This window comes from Megalops cyprinoides, chromosome 10 (assembly GCF_013368585.1).
Source record: "Megalops cyprinoides isolate fMegCyp1 chromosome 10, fMegCyp1.pri, whole genome shotgun sequence".
Lineage (NCBI taxonomy): Eukaryota > Metazoa > Chordata > Actinopteri > Elopiformes > Megalopidae > Megalops > Megalops cyprinoides.
In genome coordinates, this window is record NC_050592.1 from 8,638,808 (window position 1) to 8,660,824 (window position 22,017).

Here is a 22,017-nt window from a genome sequence, read left to right on the forward strand (position 1 = left end):
AACAAGAGCGGGATTGTACGGCACAGTTCATTCCTCTACGGTGTCGTATAGTATTTTACAGTACAACATAAACATTAATAGTACGGAGTACAGCAGGACAGAATACAACCTAGTGTAGTGATATATGGTACAGTATGATCCCTCCCTCCTCCTCCCTCCCTCCCTTCCTCTCTCCCTTCCTCTCCCTCCCTCTCTCTCTCTCTCTCTCTTTCGCTCTCTCTCCCCCTCTCTCTTTCTCAGTACCGGAGGTTTGCCAGTGTGTTTGTTTAAGCCAAACACGTATACACATTCCAGTAATCAATATCTCTCTCTTTCCCTCTCTCCCTATATTCTCCTCCCCTGTTCCTCTCCCCTCATTTTTTCCTTTTCCCATCTCATTTTCACTCCTCTTTCCCTTTTCCCTCCACCTGCATCCCGATCAATCACCCTGCGCTCCATTCACTTCTTCCTCTGTTTCCCACTTCCTCTTCCCCCCCTTTTTCCTGCTCATCCCCAACCCCCCCATCCCCAGTATCGCTGTCAGTCCGTCACCCCCCTGTTTTCAAAGGACTCCTCAGGGTCAAAAGACCGACAGAATGTGAACAGGCAGAGAGAGAGAGAGAGAGGTAGGGAAAGAGGGAGAAACGGGAGTGTGTGTGTGTGAGAGAGAGAGAATATTATGTCAGCAAGCCTTCTGATTCAAAGCAATTGCATTAGCACCTGAAGTCATGAAAAACAGTCAGAGAGGGAGAGGGAGAGAGTGAGGGGGAGGTTGAAAGAGTGAGGGGGAAAAGGAGGGGAGGGGAGGTTGGCACAGAAAGTAAATTGAAAATGATTTGCTAAGATGTGTGTGTGTGTGTGTGTGTATGTGTCCACCACATTAACCCCTGTGTCTCTCAGTCAGTCATTATGTTGGCAAATTATGTGTGTCTGAGTTTATTCTGTATTTAGAGTTATCTTAATTGTTGTTATTATTCATGCGTCACAATTACTAACCCCGTCTTTGTCTGATTCTGTCGTCTGTTTACTCTCTCGCTCTCTCTGTCTATTTCTGGTTCCCCTCTCTCTCTTATAACGTTCCATCTCTGTCTGTGGCTTTCATAACTCCGTATTTGATCTTTCTTCTCTGTTTCTCTCCCATCACTTTTTGCTGCCTTCTGTCCCTGTCTCTCATTCTTTGTGCTTGCCTCTTTACAACACCAGTATAACTTGCTTTACTTTTCCTGCCAAATATCGGATGCTTAAACAAGCGCTCTTCCTCCATTGCAGGTACCCTCTGTTCGTGCACATTGCAGCCTCACCCCCCATTGTCCATTCCCATGGCTGCAATACCCACCCTCTCTCTCCTACTGGCCCCGCTACTGTGGGTGGGGCCCGTTTGCCCCTCCCCCACGCTCTTGCTCCGCCCCCGGGAGAGAGAGCGAGACCTCGGCTCCTCCAGCAACTTCAACATCGCAGTCATCCACTCCGGGTCCTCCCTGCACCCCGAGGCGGGTATGGGGGGGGCGGGATCCGGAGGAGGGGGTAGGGTGCTGTATCCCGGGGTCGGCGTCGGGAGGGTCTCGAGTGGCCTAGGGGAGAGCGTGGTGACGCAGTGGGGCTCCGCCAACGTGATCTGGCTGGCGGTCAACGACAGCAGCCCCAGGACCCTGCTGCTGCAGCTCTGTGAGCTCCTGGCCTCTCGGCCCCTCCAGGGCCTGGTGTATGAGGAGGAGAGGCCCCCCGTGACCCCCAGGAGCCCCCTTGCCCCCATGCTGGAGTTTGTCTCTGCCCAGACCGGGCTTCCCATTGTGGCTGTCGGAGGTGGAGCGGGGCTGGGGAGGATGCCGCAGGTACTGTATCTACATTGCGCTACACTACGCCGCACGTGCCTCCGTGCCCACGTTTGTACACCGCGCTGCTTGTGAGCAGCGTGTGTTTATATTGTCTGTCTGCCTGCGCTACGCAGCTGTGGAAGGCGTTCTATAGCTGCCGAGCAACAACACCAAACATACAGCTGTGTAAACAAATTTTTATGTTTTGACCACATCACTCATGGGAAATGAAGTCAAATTCCTTTGATGAATTCCCTTTGAAGAGCTTTTGTACGTACTGTACATTCTTGATAGTGTAGTTCGAATCTGTACAAGACATTGTTTCAGAGCGCTCAAGGGAGAGAAAAACAATGTTATTTTCTTCCTATTTTCTCTATAGTTAGCCTGCAGTTAACAGCTCTCCACACACACAAAAAAAAACTTGAATGAATACACTGCAGTCATGGGAAATGTTATTATGAAAGTACTTTTCGCAGTCAGATGTAACATCCCTGGTTTTCACCTGAACCCACTGCAGGAGAGTGGCTCGATCTATCTACAGTTCAGCTCCTCCACAGCTCTCCAATTGGAGGTGATCTTCGAGGTGCTGGAGGAATACGATTGGACGGCCTTTTCAGTCGTGTCCACCCGTCACCATGGCTACCAGGACTTCCTGTCGGTGGTGGAGGGCCTGACGGACGGCTCCTTTATCGGCTGGGAGAAGAAGAACGTGGTGATGCTCAACCTGACCGACGATCCTGGAGGCGCTCGTGCCAGGAGGCTGCTGAAGGAGAATGAGGCTCAGGTGAGAGAGGAGCGGTGCGGAAGTCCCTCCCTCTCCCCCTCCCCCCTATTCATCCGTTTGCCCAGAGACAGGGAGTACCTGTGTGACCCTTTTTTTTTTTTGGACTCTTTTGAATGTCATTGTTAATGCTCGTGCCCATGCTTAGTGGCCTCAGATGTACATCGTGTCCCTTCAGCCTTTCCCTGGTACTATCGGTATTAATGTTGCATGATGTCCGTTCCAGTCAAACGTACGGAGTGCGTTTATCCCTGGTCTCTCCGTCTCAGACACCAAACTGTTGTATCTGTATCACTTGTTGGGTGTGTTCAACATTAACATCTCCTTTACTGCCAGTCATTCTGAACGTGTTGCTTTGATGAGATCAGTCTGGAATGGCGGCGGGGGTCTATTCTCCCGCTTTTGTTTTTGCATCTTGCCTTTCTCTCCTTGACAGCGTCAGAGCCAGAAGGCATCTTGTCAGTGTTAATGTATTCCACTAACCCCCCCCCCCCCACCCCCCCCCATCCCTCCCCATTCACCCTCCCATCCTTAGGTGCGTCTTCTGTACTGCTCTCAAGAGGAGGCCGAGATGGTGTTCAAAGCAGCCTGGGCGGCGGGTCAGGCCGGCCCCTCTCACATGTGGTTCGCGGTGGGGCCGGCCCTTGCGGGCCTGGGGCTGGAGGGGCTGCCCAGGGCGCTGTTCGCCGTGAGGCCCCAGGGCTGGAGGGACGAACCCAGGAGGAGGATCGCCAGGGGAGTGTCGGTGCTGACGCACGGAGCGGTGGCCCTGAGGAAGGAGTACGGGTCGGCGGGAGGGCCCAACTTCGTCAGCAACTGCCAGACGGACGGCAACCAGACTCAAAGGGTGCCGAGCAGGATGAGGTAAGCCAGCCTAATTTAGGGTAACTAGCCTAACCTGAGGCGTTTCTCACTGTCTGGCTGGCTAGATTACATATTAACGTCTGAAAGCCAAATCGGTTGTTTTCCTCGCACGGCTCCTCATAAGTGTGTCAGCAGTGAACGAACGACAACATATCTGTTTGGAACTCGTTAGCTGCGCACTGATACGTGTGCTGCAGTGTTTGAAAGACCTTCGCAGCCGGGTGGAATGAAAAGTAAAATTTTGTGGTGGTTTAAGTTGAAAATATAAAATCATAGAGAACAACTGGTAAGAAGTGAAAACATATTTTCATGTTGAAGATGGGGAGAAGAAAAAAAGATTGAGGGAGAGATCATTTTAAAAAAAAAAAAAATACAACTGGTACCTTTGTGCTGCCACTTGCTGTCCATTGGCTGTAACTGCAGCCTATCAGAGCAGCTCCTTTGTCTCAGAACTGCTAGTGCTATATTGAGGTAATTTTGCGTTTATTGTATTGCCCCTGTTGCTTACTCAGCCTCAGAGTACTGCACTGTTGAATTCAGCCCTCTCAGTGTGTATATCCACTGAAGGTTACCATGCTGCAGCACAGCTGCGATGTTGTGAGAAAGATATGGCGCAGGCTGATAGCGTAAAGTGTCGACCCCCTTTCTGTGAGTCCCTTTGCTTGCCTCCCTTTAAGTTTCAGGTATTTTAGCAACATAACCTTGGGTGGGCGAGATTACTCCTTCAACAGTGATGGCTACCTGGCCAACCCTTCCCTGGATGTCATCTCATACAGCCCTGGAAGAGGATGGGAGGAGGTAAGAGGCTAAGAAGATATGTGTAGTGCCTCACAGCTGTTACAGATATGGCACTGTACAAAACTATGGCATCCCACCCAATAACGACTAGCCTGGGAGTACCAATTAAGTTTGAATAACCTGTGTAGGCTCAATTTTGTGTTCTCTTTTGTTATGCCCCTTTTTTGTTATCCCCCTTACTTTAAGCTGTTGGAACTGAGTTCTTGCTGGAGTGTCGAGAACGCAAAACATTTGCTGAATAATATGCATCTAACCTAACGTGATCAACCTTTCGATTCCCGAGGAAGCAGAATTCCTCAGTATCTGCTTTTGACATTTCATGCCCATTTTCATGCGTATTTCTGTTTCATAAATGGATTGCTGAACAAAATGCTCAAGGCAGGACAGATAATGTCACCTGACTAAATCTGTGATTAATGTTCTTGCAAGTCTTTTCTGCCCATGTAGCTAGAAAAACAGGGCAGTCCATATTCTCTCCTCTCTCCTTTTTTTGCGGTCATGTTAATAGCCCCTCAGTGTCCAGACCCCTGCATGCTTTGTGCTGACTCTTGCCATTTCATTGGCTCTCTTTCAAATAGATATTCCTTGTTCTATTCTCCATTCTTCTTCAAAAAACCGGGGCTCAGTGACTTATCTCTGAAATTACACGCGCGCAACAGGTTTGTTAAATATTATATTCTCTTTACAATGGCATGACCCGTCGCCCGTCAGCAGTCTTGATTGCTTACGGAGGCACATCTCCTTTCACAGTGAAACGGAATCGGCTCTGTGAAGATCAGTGGTGTAGGTTCGGCTCGGTCCGCAGTCATCTGTTTTTGAATTTAATCTGTGCCCATTCACCCTGTCCTCTCTAACGTCCCGTCCTTTCTGTGTCCGACCTCGCCCCCCCCCGTCCTCCCGTCCCCCCGTCCCCCAGGTGGGCTGGTGGGAGAATGGTGTGCTGAGGTTGCGTTTCCCTCCCTGGTCCCGGTATGGCCCCTTCCTGCAGCCCCCGGACGATGCCCAGCACCTGCGGGTGGTCACCCTGGAAGAGCGCCCTTTTGTCATTGTGGAGGCTGCCGATCCTGCCTCTGGCACATGTATCCGTGACTCCGTTCCCTGCCGGCGGCCGCTCAATGCCAGGTCGGCACAGCGGGAAGGGTTAGCACCAGGATTACTGCTCATTAACCGCTTTTGTTTTTTTGCAGCCTTTCACCTAATTGCTCTCTCCTGTGTCTCCCCTCCTCTTATCCCCTCCTCCTCCTTCTTTGTCTCAGTGTGGTTCAGGAAGGATTGGTTCCAATGAAGCAGTGCTGTAAAGGATTCTGCATTGACATCCTCAAGCGATTGGCTAAGATTGTGGGGTTCACCTATGACCTCTACCTAGTAACCAATGGGAAGCATGGGAAGAAGATTGATGGGGTGTGGAATGGCATGGTCGGAGAGGTCAGGGGTCATATACTGTTTGAGAAAAGACAAGTTTCTTTTGTGTCATTTTTTCCATGACTATTCATGACTAGTAATTCTGATAGACTTGATCTATATCCAAATACTTGAAACATATGGCCCCAGCTGCAATCCCTTAGAAACACGAATGTTTAATCTTCAGTTAATTTCCCCTTCTAGCCGTATGGCTCTTAGACTGTGGAGAGATTATGCATATGAGTATGCAGTGCAACTTGGTAGTGTGCAGTGCTACTTGTAACGCTGTCCACGTTTTACCCCTAACTGCAGTTCCTCCCCCTACCCACCAGGTGGTGTACCACCGTGCCGACATGGCAATCGGTTCCCTGACCATCAACGAGGAGAGGTCAGAGGTGGTGGATTTCTCAGTCCCCTTTGTGGAGACAGGCATCAGTGTCATGGTCTCCCGCAGCAACGGCACTGTCTCGCCCTCTGCTTTCCTCGGTGAGCGAGACGCAGACAATCGGACGGTTCTTAGAAAGAGGCATTAGGCGTGGAGTATGGCGACAACCAAAACAGGCTGATAAAAAGGCTACTGTACAACGGCAATAGATGACAACACTAAGAGCTGTACTACAAAGACAGAGAAATGTATTATGGGATGAAACTGGGTGAAAACTGCCGTACAACCTAATCTCACAGAAATAAAGACTGGGATAACACGGTAGGCACACACTGATGGACTGCACTCTGCAGGGCATTAAAACTGACACTTAGAGAGATACAGTAGGTTTGCTGCAGCGCTAATTATGTCACGAGAGAGCCGTTGCCTTTGCCGCTCCGTAGCTTTATCTATTTTCAGTATATCATGTTTGATTTTGTGTTTCAGAGCCCTACAGCCCGGCCGTGTGGGTGATGATGTTCGTGATGTGTCTCACGGTGGTCGCGGTGACCGTCTTCATCTTCGAGTTCTTCAGTCCCGTGGGGTACAACCGCAGCCTGCAGAGCGGCAAGAGTGAGGGCGGCGTTTTTCTTTGTCAACCGCTCGCATCATCACTAAACATCACCGTTCGTGCGGATATTGATGTTGGTATCGGTGGTGTGTGACGGCAATCTGTGCAGCTGTTTGGTCCGACCGGAAAAATAAATCAGCATTTTATTCCAAGCGTTGCAATGCGACCGTATTTTTAATATTGAAACAGTGATATTTTATTTAGCATTGCTGCTTTGCAAATGTGATATTACACAGTTCATCTCTCTCTCTCTTTCTCTTTCTCTCTCCCCCCTACTCATTAGCTCTCTCTCTAGCTGTGTTTCTGTTCATCTTCTTCTAATGCCTGTCCTCTTGTGCCTCTGTGTCCATCTCTCTCTTTACCCCCCCTGTTCTGGGACATGGAGCTCTGGGCCTGCTGTTCACTGTTGAGCATAATTTGCTGACCTCCTCTTCTTGTCACCCTCTCTTTTATTTGCCTATATTTCAGAGGCAGGGGGCTCTAAGTTCACCATTGGGAAATCCATCTGGTTGCTCTGGGCGCTGGTCTTCAACAACTCTGTCCCCGTGGAGAACCCCAGGGGGACCACCAGTAAGATCATGGTCCTGATCTGGGCCTTCTTCGCAGTCATCTTCCTGGCCAGCTACACGGCCAACCTGGCTGCCTTCATGATCCAGGAGGAGTACATTGACACCGTCTCCGGTCTCAGCGACAAGAAGGTAAGACTGGCGCCTGTGATAGGGAGAGAGAAAATGATTCTCAGAATGGTACTTAATATTGTGGCCTGAAGCAATGGGGAGCAGGGTTTGAGTCTGTGCGAATGTACTGTCCTAACCTGCGCCTCTTTCTTGGACCGTCAGTTCCAGCATCCCACGGAACAGTACCCTCCTCTCAAATTCGGCACTGTCCCCAACGGCAGCACAGAGAAGAATATACGAAGCAATTACCCCGACATGCACCAGTACATGGTCAAATACAACCAACGAGGGGTGGAAGAGGCTATCACTAACCTCAAGACTGGGTCAGTGCCAGAGAGAGTTTATCTCTTAGTGTCCTTCTCTCTCTGCCACTCTCTCTCTCTCTCCCTCTCTCCCTTGCACTTCCTCCCCCCCCCCCCCTCTCAGATCAGCCGTAATGAGTATGAATGTTCAGGCGGTGTTGATGTGCATTAATGCAGATGTGGTAGTGGGAATATTTTCTCCACATCTTCTTTTCTCGCTTTACCCTCACTCACTTTAAATCCCTGCCACATCTCCCTGCGTTTATTAATCCTCACACATTCATTTTCATAAGCTCGTGTCGTACCTTACCTTCCGCTCGCCCCCCCCCCCCCCCCCCCCCCCCCCCACTCATAATCACAGTGGCGCTTATGCGTTTCAGAGTCAGATCTCTGCTGTACATGCATCTGAACCCTTCCTGCTGCTTCTGTTCAGCTTCTCCCTGCCTGACACTCCTGCATGCTGTTTCTTAGAGTGTGCGACCCTGCTATTGTCCTTACCATTATTATTATTATTTTGTTGTTAATATATTTTAAAATATATTATTATAATATTATCAATAAATAATACATATTTTTATGTAGTAATGGCACCAGTGTGATAGAATGGTTAAAAGAAAATGGTTAAAAAGTAAGCCAAATGTTGATGGCTTGAGACCCTGTTGGGGCACTGATGTACCCTTGGCCAAGGCACATAACCAAAATTGCCCCAGTAAATATTCTGTGGTAGCATGGTTACAACGAGAAAATTGTAAGCTATGCAAATCAGACTATCTGCGACCACTAAACGATTAAAGTAATTGTGGTATTATTATTGTTATGAGCAGTGTTCCTCGCTGTCATTGGGCAGCCATCCGTGTCTGGAGAGCTGCTTTTTTCATCCTTGCTTCTTTCTCTGCGCAGGAAGCTGGATGCCTTCATATACGATGCAGCTGTGCTGAACTACATGGCCAGGAAGGACGAGGGTTGCAAAGTGATGACCATCGGCTCAGGGAAGGTGTTTGCCACCACGGGCTACGGCATCGCCCTGCACAAGAATTCCCGCTGGAAGAGACCCCTGGACCTCGCCCTGCTCCAGCTGGTGGGAGACGGTGAGAGGCCACTGTGGGGGGCGGTGGGGGGGGGGGATGGGTTGGCTTTTGGCTGCGCTGTAGTTCAGAGAGGAGGGGCGCAGGAGCGTTGCTGGAACGACCTTAAACTGAGAGAGGAAGGAGCACAGACGGTGGCATGCCGAGCTAATGGGAGCATTGCTGGAAACGGCGAAGTGCTGCTCTCTCTTTTTCCCTGACTGCTTAATGTAAATGTTTGATAAGGAAGCTTCCTTCGGAACGGAATGGTATCACTAGATAGCTGATGGGTTTTTGACAAGTAAAGCGTGGGGGCTGAAATTTAATGAGGGAGTTTGGCAATACATGTTGAAGATGATGAAAGAATCACAGAGAACTGGAGCACGGCAACACAGCTCTGCAGTATGTTTGTCCAACACTTGGGCTCCACGCAAGAACTGTAGGAGGGAAGATTTGCTGTGTAATGGCATAGCTTCCTTGACTGCGGTTGTTTGATGGCTGACACTTAATTGTCATTGTACAGCTCACCACACACACACACACACACACACGCACACACACACACACACACACACACATCACATCCTGAGCATTGTTTCAACTGGATGTTCCGTCTAGGTTTTAAATCCGCTTTGGTTATGGTGTGAAATACAAAGCCTTTTGCAGCTAGTGCTTTCCAATTGAGCTGCTTAAACACTGATAATGCAGTTATTTGATGCCAAGTTCTATTAAATAACCCAGCTGTTAAATACCGAGACCTAGGCAATAGCTTTACATGAGAAATGAAGCGTTCAAATGAACAGAGGCATCCTCCCCTGAAAACATGCCCTTGTATTACTGACATACCTTTCAAAGCACAATGGCGGGTTTTTTTCTTTCTTCGTAGAGATTGAATGCGGTAATTGGTCTTTATTATTGTGAGGGATTAACAGCCAAAGGATTACATGTTTTATATTTTTAAGGAAAAAACATTAATACATATTTAGTTCTCTCTGAAGACAATGTTCATCCCTCGCCCCCTCTCGTCTCTGTGCGCCCCTCAGTATTTCACCCCATATATAAGCTCTCGAGATTTATGTGTCTGCGTTCACATCAGCCATCCACAGACTGCTTGCTCAAGACATCGTTTTAATCCACAATATGCTTGATTGCAATTATCCCTTTTGCCCTTCAATTTAATTTGATTTCCATTTGAAATTACTTGCACTACCATGTTGAATGACCGTAATCAACGACTGTTAGCCTGATAACCATAAATATTGGTAGTGTGCTTCACTGGAGAATTCAACTAATAGTTTAAGGGAGGGGTATGTCTCTAAGCCTGTAATTGCTAAAAAAAAATATCATACTTGCCAGATTTTTGCGCACAATTATTTTTATTTGTTATCCACTTCTCCCTGAGCGAATCTAGGCTAAAATGCTATTCTTAGGCTTAAGCATTTAGGCTTATATTCAGCTGTGATATACCGAGTATTCTGTCCCGTGGAGCGTTGCAGGCACGGCAAATTAACAGCTTCAGGCGTGCTGCAGAACCTTCGAATTTTCCCTCAAAGCATATCCTGCCCAAGTGCCAAATGTCCTAAGTGTTGCACATAGCATAGCGATGACAGAATTGATGCACCTTTTTAAAGAGCCATTAGATTTGACTACAAAAGACACACAATAAACTTTATGGACTTGGAATGTGTGGAAGTCATGCTGCTTGACTCTGTTCCAAGGTTTGATGACTTGTTTGTGAGAAATTAATGACTGTCTTATGTCAGATAAAATGGCACCGGTTTGTTATTTGTCTGGGTTTTTGGATAAAAAAAAGAGAATTTTTCTCTTAATATGGAGAAATATGCTGTCATCAATTCAACAGACACAGCTGCACTTTCCTGTATGGGCTGTTTATGCAAATTCAGGCGCATTACTGAAGACATTGCACCTGAAAACACAGAGATTTAAGCAGCGGAATTGGATGCACTTGAATCTAAAATTTAGACCTGTGATGAGAACGACAACAACAATAAAAAAGCAACGCTCATCTGAAAATAATATCAAAAAATATTAGTTGAGTGGTGCTGTGAAGCCGCTAATATTCTTGGTTCTCTGGCTAAGAGTGGCTGTCACTCACCATAATTATGTGGGACTCCTTGAAATAATGAACTCAAAGACAATGGGATAATGGGGAGTAATTGAGCAAAATTGGTGATTTTAAAAGTTGTCTGCATCGGCACCCCATAGACGGAAGATGAAAATTCATTTGAGGAAATCAAGTCAAGAAAAACTCAAGGGCCTTCTTACGTGAGTCAGAGATGCTAGAAAGACTCACTGTCCACTCTCCACCACAATTAAATGATAATGATCTCCCCTCTCTTTCTCTCTGTTTTTCACTTTCTGTCTCCCCTGCGCCTCCCCCCTTTACCCTTTTCTCCATCCTCTCTTACTCCAAGCTGAAGAGACTTCCCACTGTTTGTCATAATGACACAATCTCTCCCTTTCTCCCCCTGTTTCTGCCTCTTACATTCCCATCCAATCATTCCCTCTGACATAATGCGGCAATGGCAAGTCAAAGAAATCTCTTTCCTGCAAACCTCTCTCTCCTTCTTTATTCTCCAGATTTTTACAGTAATGCAGCAGCCTACTGCCCAGCCATGTGAAATCTCTTCCCCATTTTACCTTCCCTCCAACCTTACCTTCCTTCCCTCCCTTGCACTTTGGATAAAATGTGACTGTAGACGTGGCCCCTCCTGCATACACCCCCAAAAAAAAGCGGTCGCCAATGCCATCTTCAACCGTATCTTCTCGTCCCTCTCCAGACGAGATCGAGATGCTGGAACGGCTCTGGCTGTCGGGGATCTGCCACAACGACAAGATCGAGGTGATGAGCTCCAAGCTGGACATCGACAACATGGCGGGGGTGTTCTACATGCTGCTGGTGGCCATGGGCCTGAGCCTGCTGGTGTTCGCCTGGGAGCACCTGGTCTACTGGAGACTGAGGCACTGCATGGGACACTCGGGCCGGCTAGACTTCCTCCTGGCCTTCAGCAGGGTGAGTGTGAGTACGCGGGCCCCCCCGGCCGTTTCCGACAGTAACAATCCGCCCGCGAAAAAAAAAAAAAAAAAAACGCTCTCTCGCGGAAGCGCCACTTATCATAATCGTTCCATATCTTCGGAGCGATCAAATACAAGGCCACATAAAAGGCTCTGCTCGTAAGAACCAAATCGCCTCGTGATAAATGAGTTTGTTATTAGTAAAGTGCGGAACACAGTGTGACACTGGGAAGAGGAGGATTCTGCTGTTTCCTAATGCAGCGTGTGCAAAATAAAATGCGCGCATTCTAGGTAATTTCTGCGAGTTAGGCGAACTGCAGGCCCGTGTGGAGGTAAACGTAAACACAGGTGTTTAGTGGCTGCAAATGTCGTGTGCTGCTTTGAATCGCAGTTCAGCCTTTTGCAGTGAGTGCTGTAAGCCAGATGAAATTGTAATGCTGAGTCTTCAGGGTCACCCCGGAATAACTGTCATTGACCGTCCATATGGTAACATTTATATTTGTCTCTCTGTCCTTTGCACAGGGGATGTACAGTTGCTGCAGCTTTGAAGATGAAACCGCCCAAGGTGGAGCCAAAAGCACCCTCCCTGCCCATCACCACGCCACCATGGTACCCCCTCCTCCCCAGCCTCACGTCGTCACGACAGCTGTTACCAACCCTGCCATCGCCATGGCGCAACAACAGCAGCAACAGCAACAGCAGCAGCAGCAGGCGTACAAAACCCCTTTGCCGGGATCTCCCCCAACGCTCGCGCATTCTGGGTCAGCCCTGGGGCCGTCAAACACTCCCATTTTGGGAGCTCCTCTCCCCTGCTCTACGTTTTTACCCCGTCCTGATCGGAGATTGGCTGTGGTGGACCGCTGGAGGCTCCCAAAGACGGCTGGCGCTAACCCCATTGGTGTGAGGGGTGGGATTTCGGAAATGGGGCCGTTTCAGCAGAAGGTGGCTCCGAGCTGGGGAGGCGGCGGGGGTGGCGGTCTGGATGGATACAAGCGTTACTATGGTCCAATTGACCCTGAAGGCTTGGGGCCATGTGTGGATCCACAAACTGGCTCCCAAACCCCTAAAACTACTCAGAGGGGCCACCCACAGCCCCCTCCGGCAAGTGTGGCTTTCTACCAGGAAAAGAGCGTAGATCACGGGATCGGGAAGAAGGTGGCTGTGGGTGGTGGTGCAGGGGGTCAGGGGAAGGGCGTAAAATCTTTGGGGACCCCTCGGCTGCCTCCCAAAAGTCAGGCCCCTGTACCTCTGCCACCCAACCCCCCACTACCGCACCCCTCTCCCCCTCTCCCCTCCTCTTTTTGGAGAAAACGCCGTCCCAAGAAACCCAAGGAACCGGGAGGGCCCTTGTATGAGAACATCCTTCCGCTGGGGAGGCGAGGGGAAGGGAGGGATGGCACGAGGGATGGAGGTGGCAGGAGAGGCCGTCACTCCCCAACTCTGCCGCTGCCCGTACCCGTCCCCCTCTCCCCCACTTACACCCCCCCTTCCCCTTCTCCCTCCCTCCCCTACACGTCCACCACCAGCTCCTCCTCTACCTCCAGCTCATCCACCTCATCCTCCGCCTCTTCCTCCCGCTCCACGTCTCCTTCCTCCTCCTCCTCCGCGTCCTCGAAGAGCACCAGGGACAGAGAGGAAGGGCTCGATGGGGAGGAGGACGAAGATCTGGAGGAGCTGACCGAGGAGTCCAGCTTGCTGCTGGGCCGCGAGCGGGAGAGATCGCTCATTTCCCCGCGCTCCCTCACTCACGGCCCCCCGCCTCCGCCCATACCCCCGCGCAAGCCCCGCCCACACAGGGGGGAGAGGGAGCGCGCGCGAGAGAGGGGCGGGAGCCAGCTGGCCCAGCTGCAGGAGTGGTGGGCCGGATGGGGGGAGAGGGAGAGGGAGAGGGGTGGAGGCGGGGGGGACACGGCGGAGCGGAAGCGCGAGAAGAAAAGGCGGAAAGATAAAGAGAAAGAGAAAAAGAAAAAGAAGAAGAAGAGCAAGAAGAGGAAAAAGAGGGAGGAGAGGGAGAGGGAGAGAGAGAGGGAGAGGAAGCGGCGCAAGGTAAAAAAGAGGAAGAAGAAAGCGATGAAAACCAAGAAGAAAAAGAAAGCCTCGTTAGGCAAGCGCTCAGAGCCCGAGGAAGGGGATATCGAGGCCGATAGGGAGGCAGACGGGGATGGAGAGAGGGATGGGGGGATGTCCCAAGACTACTCATCTTACTCAACCCAGTATCGCAATACATTTGGGGAAAAGAGCAGAGATTCAGGGTGGGAGGGAGAGAGGGATAGAGGGAGGAAGGACGGAGGCGAGGAAGAAGGGGATGACAGGGAGGAGGAGGAAAGCGGAACGCGACGGAGCCGGGACCGGCGGCCCAAAACCTCCCGCTCCCGCTCCCACTCCAGGCACCAACCGCCCAGCAAACGCTATCCTAATCTTAATAAGCTCCCTGCCTCTGTCAAATTTTGGGTGAGCGGAAATGGGGGAGGCGATCCAACCACCAGTACCCCTCCCTCCTCCCTGCATCCTCTCCTGCCCTCCTCCTCCAAGCGACGGAAGAGTGGAGAGAGAGAAGGGGGAGGGAGATCGGGAGAGAGACGACCCTTGTTGTTGCACTACGAGCGAGGCAGGGCGCACACTAGGGAAGGCCTGTCCTTCCACGAGTGGGACTCCGAAGATGACGACGACGACGACGACGATGACGAGGAGGAGGTAGACGAGGAGAGGGAGAGGGCAGAGGAGCGGATAAGGAGAACTGGGGGCCGGGGGGCGGTATCAGAATCGGAGAGAGACAGGTGCAGGGTGGAGGAGAGCTATTCAGACGAGGGGTCCTCAGGTGAATTTGGAAGATTCGAAAGGTACTGGGAAGGCAGTGCGGGCGGGGGTGGTGGGGGCATAGGGGGAGGGGGTTGGTTTTTCGGGACCTATCCCTCCAGGGAGAAGGGGGGCAGCATAAACAGTAGGGATGACTCGATTTTGGGGCGAGGGGATGGATGGGGGGCAGGGGGAGACGGCTGGGGTTCGGGTGGGGGGTTAGGTTGGGGATCGGGAGGCGGGAGCGGCGGTCTGGGATCCCAGTGGCCGCCCCCGCCCACGGCACTCCCTCCCCCCCGAAGATACTGGTCCGTGGACAAGCTCCCCATGAAGGGAGACAAGAAGTGGAAAGGGGGGGGGAAGGGCAAGGGCCGAGCACGGGACAGGGAGCGGGAATCAGGCCCGTGCTTCTGCCAGTACCCCCACGGCCGCCCCCACGCACACTCCAAACGGAGCCGGGCTTCCTCCCGCAGCCAGGAGGAGCTGCTGCCGCACTGCCACAGCTTCAGCGGCAGCTCCAGGCCCAAGCCCCTGCCCCCTAAGCCCGACAAGAATCAACCCAAATCGGGTAGCCAGTCCAACCTCAGCACCCAGCAGGCCCAACTGACTGACCACCCTATCCAGCCATCCCCCTCCCCGCCGCAGCCCCTGATCCCATCCCTCCCTTCTACCTCGCTCCCCGCCCCCACCTCCTCCTCCCTCCCCGTCCCCATCCCCCCGCCCCCGTCCTTGTCCTCCGTTCCCCAGCCCTCTGTCATCTCTCCCACAACGGGTGCCCCTCAGCCATCTTCAATGGCCACCGGCAGCGCCAAGCTCCAGTACCAGAGACTGCGCTCGGTACCACAGCCACGGAGATTCTACTCCCCTCACCTGCCCCTGAAGGCCAAAAGCCTCTGCTCTCGGAGGGGCTCGGCCCACTTCTCCAGCCTGGAGAGTGAAGTATGACAGAGAGTGGAGGAGGAAGATGCACACCGAACTGGGGGACTAGTTCACATAATCAAACGCTCGACTGTGAGGCATGACTGGGAGTTAGTACATGCCGAGTCAGACGGCGCCGGTGCCGTGTCCGTCACAACTCCCGTTCTCCTCCAATCGGAACTGAGAATTATGATGTCATCTGTCCTCTCCTTCAATCAGAACAATGGATAGCGGTTCTCTATTCTGTGAGTAATGATGTCATGTTTACAAAAGAATCTCTTTCTCCTTTTACTTACGCTCTTCTGATCAGTTTATTGAAAGTTCCACCTATTTTCTTGTCGGCTCCAAAAAGACTGCTCCAGCTGTCCTCTCGTTTCCAGTGGGAGCGGTGGATAGTGTCTTAGAATCCCCCAAAATCTTCAGCTCATTGGAATGGCTAAGAACACGGTGTCACCTCTGCGATAAGACTGTCCTGCCCAATTAGAATAACCAACAGTAGGCACATATTGTATTCATATTATAGACTCCCACTCTCTTCTTAGAGTAGCAATGTCACTGTTTTGTTGGTTCCCACCAAGTCACTCTTCTTTCCTGTAATGGCATTTGCGGAATGGGATGTCATCAAAAACATACATCAGCTCCTAGATTCGTCTCCGCTAATGATATTAGCTTTATAGAACTACACTAATGCTCCCGTCCAATGAGATTGCAGACAGCGATGTCATGTTTAGAAGAAGAACTGTTTTGCCCCACTCAGATCAATAGCACTGGAGCCCTGGAGCTTGGAGCCTCTTCTTTCTTTCTCGTCCAATTAGAACTGTGAACACTGATATCGTTGCAAGGCATGTGATGATGTCACTGTTTGAAAGAAACAAACTTATGAAATAACAGTGAACAAAACATGTAGCAGTTTTTGTTATTTCTGTTTTTGTTTTCTTTCTTACTCCTACTTCTCCCCTCCTCTTTTTTAAGCCTATCTATCTATATATTGCTCTCACTGTGTTAGTATTTTAACAGCAGGGTAAGTCAACTGTGACTGATGTTATATGGTATACTGAAGATGAGTGCCAAACTTTAGTCAATGCTTGTAAAATACAAAGTTGGATTCAGTAATTTAATTTCGGTAGAAGCGCCGTACTGTTTTATATCTGATCACAACAGCGTTTTCTTTTAAATCGAGAGAGAAAAAAAAAAAGTGTGGATGATCATTTGAAATGCCTGTAATTGGCACTAGATGGCGATGTTTAATAATCAAAAGTATTCAGATTGGATGGAACCGGAAAATACCTGTTAGACCAGTAATTGTTGTCAAATCTTGCAATAAGGTGGCAGCTACATAGATATGATGAAAAGATATGGCTGACTAAGAGGCTTCAATAGACTTCGCATAGTCTACTGAAAATGGCAAGACAGCAGTAACATCAGTAGAGAGCGTGCAACTAGTTGCCATCTTCCCTCAGAATGCAGTTTCCACCACCTTTCCTCTGGTAGTGCTAATATAATAAGTAATTAGGAGGGATTGAATCAGCTTTCATAACTTTTCTGATTTAGTTAGTGTGTGACTTACATTTTATTTTTGAGGACAGCAAGCAAAAAAAAGATGAGAAATCAGAGTGGCTTTAACTCACGTCCTCCCTGATAATTTGATTATGATTTTGTGCAAAACAAATACTCTCCCATCTAATTAGATTTCAGTCCATTTCAATCTTCTGCAGTGCCATCTAGTGCCAATATGGAGATTGCAACCATTGATCCAAGTAACCATTTTCCCGTCACCCTATTGATTGCATTCAATATCTACCTGATGACTTTTTTCAAAATATTTATAAATATACTTCTGTTCTATTGAGTGATGAACATAATGTTAGCATTATGTCATGCTGCTTTTTCTCAAAAAGGGTAGCTATATTATACTTATATATGTAATTTTTCAGCTGTCTAATGTCAGTCATAGCAGAATTGCCCCTCTTGTAGTTGAATGTAGCTTTGACATGATGTAGCAAAGTAGACATACTTTTAGACTATGTAGCATTTTGGAAACTGTGTTAATTACCATTGGAAAGTTTTTGGGTTAAACTGCGATGTGAGTAACTGTGCGTGTGAGCGTGTTGTCACAGACAAAAGCTTTCGGCAACCTTTTTGAAAACACTGTCACCAGGATATATCCATTCCGCACAATGTTCCCTAGCCAACACCATTTAAAAGGCATCAGTTCAATCCTTTGTGTTTTGAAGGGAAAATAAGAATGGCCTTTTTCCCCCCAGATATAGACACTAGTATAGGTATTCTAGATAAATTGACTTCAGACAAGGAAGCGAAAATTCTGTTATCCACATCTCTTGTGATGGAAAAGTCGTTGATCAGCTCCCTGGATAAGGCAGAACCATGCTGATAGCTAGGATTCACTGCTGTTGACATCGACTCTCTCAAAATGGGAAGACTGCAGAAGTAAAACTTAGAGCTGGAAGGGGGCATCATAGGTTGATCTACATTTATCAAAACCCATCAGTTAATATAATTTATGGTAAGGCCCTAATACTTTAGTCTGTGACTGCATGAACGGGACTGAATTTGAACTCTGTAGCTTAATTTTGCTGAAATATATCTATATATATATACACTATGTTTTTGAGAATGTACCATGTTATACTGTGATTTTAACTAGACATTTTATTGATCATTATATTAAATTATCATTTAAAATTTTCTTCATTTATCTATATAAAGATATATATGTACAAATAAATATATATATAAATAGGTATATATATATATGAATTAAGTTTGGTATATTTGGAGGAAGTGTTAGAGAAATAGTTTTAAACGTTTTAGCTTTGTAGCAATTCTAGACACAGAAATCATTTTTGAATTTCAATTCCTCCTATTTGACTGTGAAGACATTAGTGCCTGTGACAAAAAAGACGAGAAATAAGTCTCATCTCTCTATCTCTCCATCTATCTGTATCTACTATCTCTATCACTCTCTCATTCTCACTGTAAAACTACCTAACCGTTCACCTGTCTCTCCATCTATCTTTGTATTTACTTTAGTTTCTCAACCTACAGATTGATCCGTTTGCTTTATAATCTATATATCTCTCTCTGATCTGTCAGTCTATCCCAAAATTAAATCTTTTAACGTTTACATTTATCACCTATAATTTACTATCTGTCTCACTGCTCTGTCTTTTTATCTCTCGGTCTGTCCCTCTGTCTGTCTCTCACTTAGCAAAAAAAACAGAGACCAGTAGATACTGTGTTCTTGCTCCTTGATCGATTATCGACAATGATTAATTTACAATGTAATTAAATGATGTGATTGAAGTGTGTATCTGATGACCATGTCACTGTAGCCAGAGTCTGGGCTGTACCGTACTGTCCTGCCCCAGGCGGGGCCTTATACCATAGTGTGTAGTACAGCGCTACATGTACTGAGAAAAAAACCTGATGTAGCATACTGTCCTGTGCTGGTCTGGACTCCACAATGCTATGCAGTGTAGTGCTGCGCCATGCAGTAAACAACCACATTTTATGCAGCGTGCTGTCCAGCACTGGACCGGGATCCACGATGGTATGCATTGTCGCACTGTGTTTGGCTTGACCCCCATCCCCAACAACCCCCCACCCCCCACTCCCCCCCACCCCCCCGAACCCCTCATTACCTGAAGCGTACGATCCTGTAAAAGGGATGGACTTGACAGGGGCATGTAGCCAAGCAGCACTGGCCTATACTGCACTGTAACAGATTGTGCTGTACTTTACTGTGGGCTTTTGTACAGTATTATGCTGCTGACTTGCACTGTGTTGCTGTGCCACGAGATAAAGTACCATACAGCAAACAGAACTGACTAAAGGTTTTGATAGGAATCTCTTTTTATTTATTTATTTTTTTACTGATTTCCTGTGGCTGAAATGGTTTTGTAACCGTCGAAGGGGGGTCACTGTAAACCTTATGTACTGAAATGCTCCTTTGCGTCTGGGAGGCATATCCGACCAAATGAACTCAAGGGGGAGGGAGAGGGTGGTGTTGGGTGGGTGGGGGAAGGTTACCTGCACCACACCAACCCCGCCCCCCCCCCCCCCCCCCCCCCTCTGTGGAGCTTTCGGCAAACCCTTCTTTTTTCTAGCACCATGTGTTACACCCCTGCCAGTGGCACTGTGGAGCACCCTGCTGCACTGTGCTGTGTGGTACGGCACCATCCTCTGTGCATGTCCTCTGGGTTATGCGCTATACTGCACTGTGCATGCACACGCCGCCCACTGCCCTCACAGGTACCGCGCTGTACTTTCAGAGGCCTACAGAGCTGAGTGTCATTAACATTAACACGGGTGTGTGTTTTCTTTTTTTCCCAATTATTTTTTCATCAGGGTTTTTTCTTCTTTTTTTTCCTCTCTCTCTCGTGCTTCTTGTTTGCTTTAAAGTGTGACAGTTCTTGAGCCCTAGTTCCCGTGTTAAAAATACACATGTTCAAGAGACTCCGCGGGGGGGGGGGTGGTGGGGACCCTGCTACCTGTGTTTCAACGGCAGTCTCCTGTTTTCACATTACATCACAGCACTTGACCTTTCAGCCCTGACCTGGGAAGTAGAACACAAGGGCGTTCTAGAGTTCAGCAGGCTTCTTTGGGGGGGGGGTTATGGGAGATGAGGTCTCAGGTCAGGGCTGAAATCGTATGCACTTTAAGATCACACCGTATGCACGCATGAAAGCAGGAATGCTTTGACTGGCATTTAACTGCTGTATAGTAATATCCCCTCTGTCTCTTTGGACACTGTGTGAGTAGGTGAATGAGACAGGCCGTTTAAAGCAGATGAAGGAATGAAACAGCACATTATTAATTCAACACTAGTCGGTCATACAGTTTTAGCAACAATAAAGTATGTTATTAAAATACTGTCCTGTGTTGTATTGTGGAGGGACTCTATATCAGGGATGGAGATCACATATTGGACATAAAGGCAATGTTATTACTGTGATTAGCATCTTGCGTATGGCATGGATTCTAATGCATTGTTATAATATTGTGGTATGAATAGTGTTTGTTTGGAGATCTTGGGGTCTTTGTACTGTACAGTCCAGACTGGTCCATCCCCAAAATATGAGTTAGTTATTATGAGTTGTTTTTACATTGTCTGGGGTGGGGGTCAGTGCTGCACTTACTTCCTGAGAATTGCTTCATAAAATCTGACTCTCTTTAAATAATTACTGGCTATTGTTCTTTTTCTTTATCTTTTTCTGTCCAGTTGTTTGTGAATATGTGAATATGAATGTGTGTGTGTGTGTGTGTGAGTGAGTGTGCACGGGTAGAGGTTCTAGGAGAAGGGGTTGCTGAATTCTCTCTATGGATGCCTGATAGTGTTTGGTCTCCCTTTATGAATAGCTGAAATGAAGATAGTTCTTGCAGCACCAGAATGATTTAGGCTCTGATGTAAGCCACAGTGGACCAGAATCCACTCTAAATAAAGTATTGTCTCTGATTCCAGAAGGATAAAATCCAACAGTTTAAACCAGCTTAAACCATTTACTTACCAAGAGAGAAATTAAGAGGGGCTACTGCAAAGAATGTCAGTATGATTGCTACATTGATACTTGTTTTAATCAATAAATGGTGGAGAATAAGTTGTTCTGGCTGGCTTATGCATCAATTCACATAGAAATTGGACATGTTTATAAGTGCAGTAGAGGTTGGATTTCTCAGTTGCCTACACCAGTGAGGTTGGTTTTGACAGATACTACACCTGGCCTGTTTTGGTATATGTTGCAATGATGATGAAGATGATGGTGATGATAATGATGATGATGATGATGATGATGATGATGTTGATGATGTTGTTGTCGTCAATGACGACGATGATGCTGATGATAGCGGCAGCGATGGCACCAAGTGCCCGCAGCACCTGGTGATCCTCGGAGCGGAACGGCGTGCTATCACTGGCAGTGCAGGTCCATCAGCACGCTCGTTTCAGAGGACCTCCTTACATTAGTAAGACTGATGCGCTTCCCAGCAAACACCTGTCTCTCGGAGGCCCCCGTTCTGGTCCTCTCACCCATGATGAAAGGGCTACTCTCCCTCTTTCATCAGCTCCTCTCGCTGCCCTAAAGCATTGCCAACACACAGACCGCATCTCTCAACGAGGATCCGACAGCATCTTCCCCTCCACTCACAGAGCACTTCCTGTCAACTTTCACATTTATATCAACCGCAGAGGCTGAGTGGCAAATGGCTGGGAGCCATAGGTTTGATCCTGCCTTATAATTTCCTATTTGCATATTTCTCATCATAGCAATGTGTTCTGTGTTGATTGTAATTTGCATTGATGGTTATAAATATGATGATATAAATACACTGTTGGGGATTTTTTTTTTTGAATTGCTGTTCAGTTTGTTATTGATACAGCACACTTCAGCTTAAATTTTAAAGACACTTTACCTGCAATACTATTATTATTGTCTCAGTGGAGCACATATATTTGTGCAAATAAATATGGCTACAATAAATATAAAAATATAATGGTCACAACTGTTTTTTGAATGTAAGAGGACAATAGAATGGATTTTTTAAAGGAATTCATGAGGACACAGATTCTAACTAA

The 22,017-nt window shown here is 48.1% G+C and overlaps 1 protein-coding gene across 1 annotated transcript; it reads left to right on the forward strand.

The window, feature by feature from the left end:
- The first annotated feature begins 1,475 nt into the window (after positions 1-1,475).
- On the forward strand, positions 1,476-15,452 carry LOC118784415 (glutamate receptor ionotropic, NMDA 2D). The gene is made up of 15 exons (XM_036538647.1): positions 1,476-1,811; positions 2,311-2,577; positions 3,110-3,438; positions 4,122-4,236; positions 5,153-5,358; positions 5,493-5,661; positions 5,970-6,123; positions 6,509-6,634; positions 7,101-7,330; positions 7,472-7,632; positions 8,512-8,699; positions 11,477-11,709; positions 12,234-12,783; positions 12,895-15,104; positions 15,255-15,452. The coding sequence occupies exons 1-15, from the start codon at positions 1,476-1,478 to the stop codon at positions 15,450-15,452; spliced, it is 5,472 nt and encodes a 1,823-aa protein (XP_036394540.1).
- Positions 15,453-22,017: the final 6,565 nt, after the last annotated feature.